The following is a 6,029-nucleotide window of genomic DNA, read 5'->3' as shown; positions in this document are numbered from 1 at the left end:
AGGAAGATAAGGAAGATGACATGGTTTAGCAATTTGGAAAAGATGTGGTCCGAGTCTGAAGCTAAGTGAGCAGAAGAATGTGGTCATTGTGTGTTGCGCAGGCGTTAAATATATGTTTTTTTTTTCATTGTAAGAGGATATATATATATATATATATATATATATGCTTATGAGTCTGAATGAGAGAGAACAAGCATCACTTCCAAGTTTTAACAAGTAAAATAAAAGTCAGAGTTAGCTTACTTCTCTTGCAAGGACAGAAAAATCATATTTTAAAGGACAAGTAAATGTTTCAATTCATCTATCACCCTACCGGTTTCCAGTAATTGGATCGGAGTATCTTTTCATTTATACGCACCATCACTATGCCAATGGAACCAGCACAAGTTTTCTGTTACCCTTGAGGCCTCCTTGACCAAGTAATAATCCTTTCATCTTATATCATTCAGGCAAGAGTCTTATCAACTTAATAATTCTGTTTTGCAAGTGTAACAACCTTACTAAGAATTACAGAGTACTAGAGAGTCTATCAAATGGTTTCATAATTCTGAGATTCTTTTCTCTGCAACATCGTCAAAGAAGGCAGCTAACCTAACTGGAGTGTCAAACGCTTCATCTTCATACAGCAAGACGACAAAATCGACTTTATAAGTTAACAGGGCTGAGTCCATTAAGCAAGTATGACAGCCCAAGATATGAGAGTCCATTAAGGAAAAGATAAGTCCACCTGCATACTCCATTAAGAAGACACGAGGCCAATCTGCACAACAACAAAAATATTAGATTCAAGATCAGAAAGGAAAAGCTCCTCTCTATACAGTTGTCCTAGTCATACTGTGCTGACCAATATGTTCACATGTTTAGAGGATGAAGCTACACATTAACCTAATCCAAAATTTCAAACTATATAAATAGGAACAGTAATGTAATAAGAGAGAAAATGAAACTTATCTTCTTCATTTAGCGGTGTTCTCTTCATGATATTAAATGAGATAATATAAATTGAGTTGCTCAAGGTAAATATTAAATGAAAGATGGACTAGTTAAAATATCATATTCAAGAACAGGTTTGCATGCATTTTAAACATATTCAAATACAGTCTCCAATATAGAAGTAAGCACAATGCATTATAGCAAATATTCATAAACAAGCTCCAATAGAAGGGCACAAAGGCCGAAATAGAAAAATAATAGAAAAATAAGTCCAACAACTGCTCTCTCAGGCGACAAACGCAAGAGCAACTCCGAGAATTGCTCTCTCATTGTGACGCTTTTGCATGGAAAGTCTGAAAAATGTATCAGATGTCCAATTGTGTTGGAGAAAACCAGCAATGTCTTCCTTGTTGATATGTGCCTTCAAGTCTGTTGTACCAAAAATGACCGTCTTCTACCAAGATTTAACGACCACTCTACCCCAATTGACAAACCATCCCTTCTCCTCACTACAAAAGATGAATAACAAAAGTTAGAAAAATTGATCTTGAGCTGAGAAAATATTTTGTTACAAGTTTCTTGGGAAAATAAATGAGAAAAACAGAAAAAAAACGCTCTAATACCATTAATACCGAATTCTCATTAAGTGAAATGTGAATAATACAAAGAGTATATATTGTTTCGAATAAGCAAAAGGAAACTTTAGTCTAATACAACTATATGAAACATCACATGTGCGTGCATGCAAATAATGTTTAACCATCAAAGTGGATTTGAGTTATGAGTACGGATTTAGTAAAAATAAATGGACTCTTAACCATTCGCCAATAGCTACTCTTTTGAGTTCCCATATAGCTCGATATACTACGTTTTTCATAACCAACAAACCATAAAGAAGTAAAAATGGATATAAGATGAAAAACTTACAAATATAAACCAAGATAGTCATATCTAGATTATAAATCGATTGATAGTGAAACTAAATCTATAGATTGTAAATAAAGGGGAAATCCACATACGAAATAATTTTTGTTAAGTAAAGCATCAAATTCTTGCATTTCATGGAATCGATTCAAACCAGGCACACCAAATTTTCTTTCTGAGATAAAAATATAAAGAGCTTGTCCACTCTAAGCAAACAATGTTTCTGGGCACATTATTTGTTTGTCAAAGAACGTATGTCAAAACTTGGATTAACAACAACATGAGCATTAAACCGAATATGCTTATAACCCCATTCTAAGAGGACCAATAGAAATTTATAACTATCCTCTAAATCTATGGCACGAGTATGTGATGGAAAAAACATTGTGAGATGAACCTAACCCAACCATCTATAGAGTCCCAAACCTAATCTGAGAACGAAAAAATTATAGCAACTATCTATCTATCACCTGATTTGGAGCTGAAATGTAGGGGGTAACGAAAGAAGAAGCTTAAATGGTTGAAAGTAATGATGCACACTAACAAATCGGCAATTTCCAACTATATATTAGCTAGCATCTTTTTTTTTTGTCTGTCACCGGCTAGCATATATTTATGCAGATAAATTTCCATCATATTTATTTTAAGTTTCAAATGGATGCACGCATACACAAGTAAACATGGTTAACAAGTAAACATGGTTAATAAAACATGAAAGTACATGTTTTGTAAAATTCAAAATAAAACATTTATAGTAATGTCAAAAAAGAGAATTTTTTTTACCCAATTTTTACTATAAAAGGTTTTTCTGTATTTTGCAACATATTTTTCTTATTTAAGAACGATTCAAACAATACCGATTTTGTATATAGATGGTTTTATCATGTTTTCTGGTATATTTACTTATGGATTCGTTTATTTTTGCGTCTAAAAAAGTTGTATAACGCATACAAGGGTCGATTTTTTTCGGTTCAGCTTAAAAAGAATTACTCGTTTAATGTATTCCTCTTTTCTGCTTGATCAAAACTGGCGAAATCGCAAATTTCGTATCAATAATATTTGCCAAATATAATTTAAACAAATAGGCATGTAAGAAATGTGTTATCGGAAAAATATTAACATAATAATTGTAAAATCCACTTGCAAAGTTCATGTCATTAAAAAACACACACACATGATAAATGAACTTATTTAGTGATATTGTTTTCATTTGTACAAACAAGATGGTAGAATTTGGGTATCTAGTAATAATCAATCTAGGAAATTAGGTTATACATAATATCCCACAAGTGTGAGTAAACCTTATATATTCCATTGCGTAGAAGCAAAGTTACACATATTGTTTCCTATTTCTTTAGGATAATCAAATACTAATACTCTTTCTCTACTCTTATAATAAGGAGAAGGGCTCTGCCTCTTCTAAAGTCACATCCATCTTTTCAAATGGCTTCCTCTTCAGTTCACCTCAACCACCACCAACCTTCGAAAAAACACGGTGGAGCCACGGTGGCGCCTCCACCAACTCCGTCATGTTCACATCCCAACACCACCAAAAAATCGGAAACAGCAGTCGACGCTCTCTCCAGCCTTTTCCACCGTCTCCCTCCGTTGCTTTCACTCCCCAACCGCCGCTTCTCCGACGCTCCCGCATCCTCCCTCGCTTCTCTTCCGATGGTATCTCTCTCCGCCGGAGAACGAGAAAGCTGGGACGATCTTATCTCCTCCGCTACTGATTTTGGATATTTCCAACTCTCTATCGATGACTCCGATATTGTTATTTCTTCTGCACTCGCTGAAGCAGCCGAGTCTGACTCGCTCTCGCTCTTAGAGCTCAGTGAAGAGAAGAAAGAAACGTCGTTTCCAAAAAACTGGCCGCTGGGATACGAAGCCGATGCTGAAACGCCGTCGCTTTGCCTTGACGTCGACTGCTCAAACGAGTCGAGTGAGTTGAACCTGAGTTCCCTCCGCGAGTTCACTCGGACTCTAGAGAAAGTTGGACTGAAGACGGTAGAGATGCTGGCTAGCGCACTCGGATTCGAATATGACTCGACCCGGTTTAATACTCTGATGTGGCTTAACCAAGGTGTTCCTGATGATGAACCGGAGATAACCAACGGATTTTATCCCTTTGTTGTATGTTTACAGTATCAGGTAAGGGAGGACAAGTATTGTTTGCTGACCGAGTCTGGCTGGGTGTCCGTTTTGCCCGGAGTTGACTCTGTTCTTGTTACGTTAGGTGACATTGCTCAGGTTAGTAGTTCTCTTTTATTTATTTTTTATTATCTTTTTAAACAGCTAGTTAATTATCTTCTTATATAAAGCCTTAAACAATTATCGCATTATCAGCTTAGCTTTCTGATGGAACAGAGCTTTGTTCCACTACGGCGTTAATTCGCTGTCTTAACATTATTGATCAAAAAGAGAACAAGGATTTGTATATTTCCGATATATATTTCTAACAAAAATTGTGGAGCGGGGAAAAATTTAAAGGGGGATATGTGTTTTAATTAGGTCAAAACCTGTATTGGGAAAGAAATTAGGACTTTAGAAATTAGGGAATATAGTTTCTCTTTTTAGTCAAAATTTGTATATAAGCTTTCTATAATACTATTACTATATATATGGCCTACCAAAAAAATAATACTAGTAGTATATATATATAGTCTTATTTATTTTCAACTTTTGACAAACTAACATACAACTTAAAATTTGTAGGTTTGGAGAAACGGAGAGGTCAAAAGAGTTAAATATCGACCAGTGTTGTGTTCGGGACAAAACGATAGTCCAAAAAAGTGTGTGACAATGACAATGATGCTTACACTTCCCATGGACACTATGGTTTCTCCATTGAAAGATATGATTAGTGACGGTGACAAAGAAGAAGAGTATGCAGAGGAGGAGGGAGATGGAGGAGCAAGAAGCGATGAGAAAAGGGCATTCAAATCTTTTTGTTTCAAGGAGTACGCATGGAGAGTGTACCAAGAACGTCTCTTCTTCAGGGATCCACTTGACAGATACCGAATCAAATCTTATAAAGATATGAAGAACTGATGTTTGGTTTGTTTGTTTCCTAGGTTGAGTTTGGCACCTAGAGTCGGTTTCGTTGTTACTTTTTTTTTGTTTTCCTTAAAATCTTCTGATTTTGCAGCGGATTATTAGCATTTTTTGCATTGAAATTTTGTTTTTTTTTTGTTTTTGTTTTTGTTCGATTCAGTTCGGAGTCACATTATGATTGTTCCTTTATTTCGACCATGATTCAAAATTTCAAAACATTTTTTCTCGTTTCGAAACTGTCACGATCTTGTTGGTTACATACTTACATCAATGACTCTATCATACTCAACTCAAGTCGTAGATCTTAAATAGAAGAATATATGTCTCAATGTATATATTAATAAGTCTTTCGATGATGTTTAAAGCTAGACTTCCATTATTTTACTACACATGACGTTGGAGTAGAATTATATAATCCGGACATGACAAAAGTGCCTAACAGATCATGACCACATGCAGTGCGAGATAATTTTTGTTTCTGAAGGTGATCATTTTTTGCTATAACTAGACCGTGACACAAATTAACGCTTTGCCCAATCAAACACGTATATAGTTCGAGATAAAGTTATAAATAGTAATAGTACAACAGTATAAAGACTTAAATCAACGTAATTTCTTAACACTTTAATCAATGCGTAAGATTAATATTTTGGATCATATTATAAATTTTTGGTCTACATAAACTCGATACGAAATAGTAGAAACTTTTGTATAACATTTACCTCCATAGTAGAAATTGACATTTTACTAGATTATTCATACCATATAGAAAATCATATAATACGTTTTGGACTGTGAAAAAAGAAAGTGTTACTTTAAAACGTAAAAATAGTTTTATAACTATATATGATATCGGTGTGGAACAAAGCAAACTTTTTAATCTTATTATCATACCTAATTTTCTTTCAAACTTCGTTCCTATTTTTTTTGTATAAAATGGAAAAAATATAAATCGACATGCAAACAGTCTTTTTATGAAATCAACATCTCAAAAAACAAATATTATTATTGACTATTGCTCAAAACATACTCATAAAATTCCCAAAAGTACTGCTTCGTGACAAAACCCGACCCGTTGATTACGCGGTTCTAAACCCGACCCGAAAACGATCCAGGCC

The 6,029-nt window shown here is 34.5% G+C and overlaps 1 protein-coding gene across 1 annotated transcript; it reads left to right on the top strand.

The window, feature by feature from the left end:
* Positions 3,256-4,981, top strand: LOC104764860. The gene is made up of 2 exons (XM_010488455.2): positions 3,256-4,107; positions 4,573-4,981. The coding sequence occupies exons 1-2, from the start codon at positions 3,301-3,303 to the stop codon at positions 4,906-4,908; spliced, it is 1,143 nt and encodes a 380-aa protein (XP_010486757.1). The 5' UTR covers positions 3,256-3,300; the 3' UTR covers positions 4,909-4,981.

This window comes from Camelina sativa, chromosome 19, assembly GCF_000633955.1.
Source record: "Camelina sativa cultivar DH55 chromosome 19, Cs, whole genome shotgun sequence".
In the NCBI taxonomy this organism is placed as follows: domain Eukaryota; kingdom Viridiplantae; phylum Streptophyta; class Magnoliopsida; order Brassicales; family Brassicaceae; genus Camelina; species Camelina sativa.
This window is presented reverse-complemented; position numbering and strand designations above follow the sequence as displayed.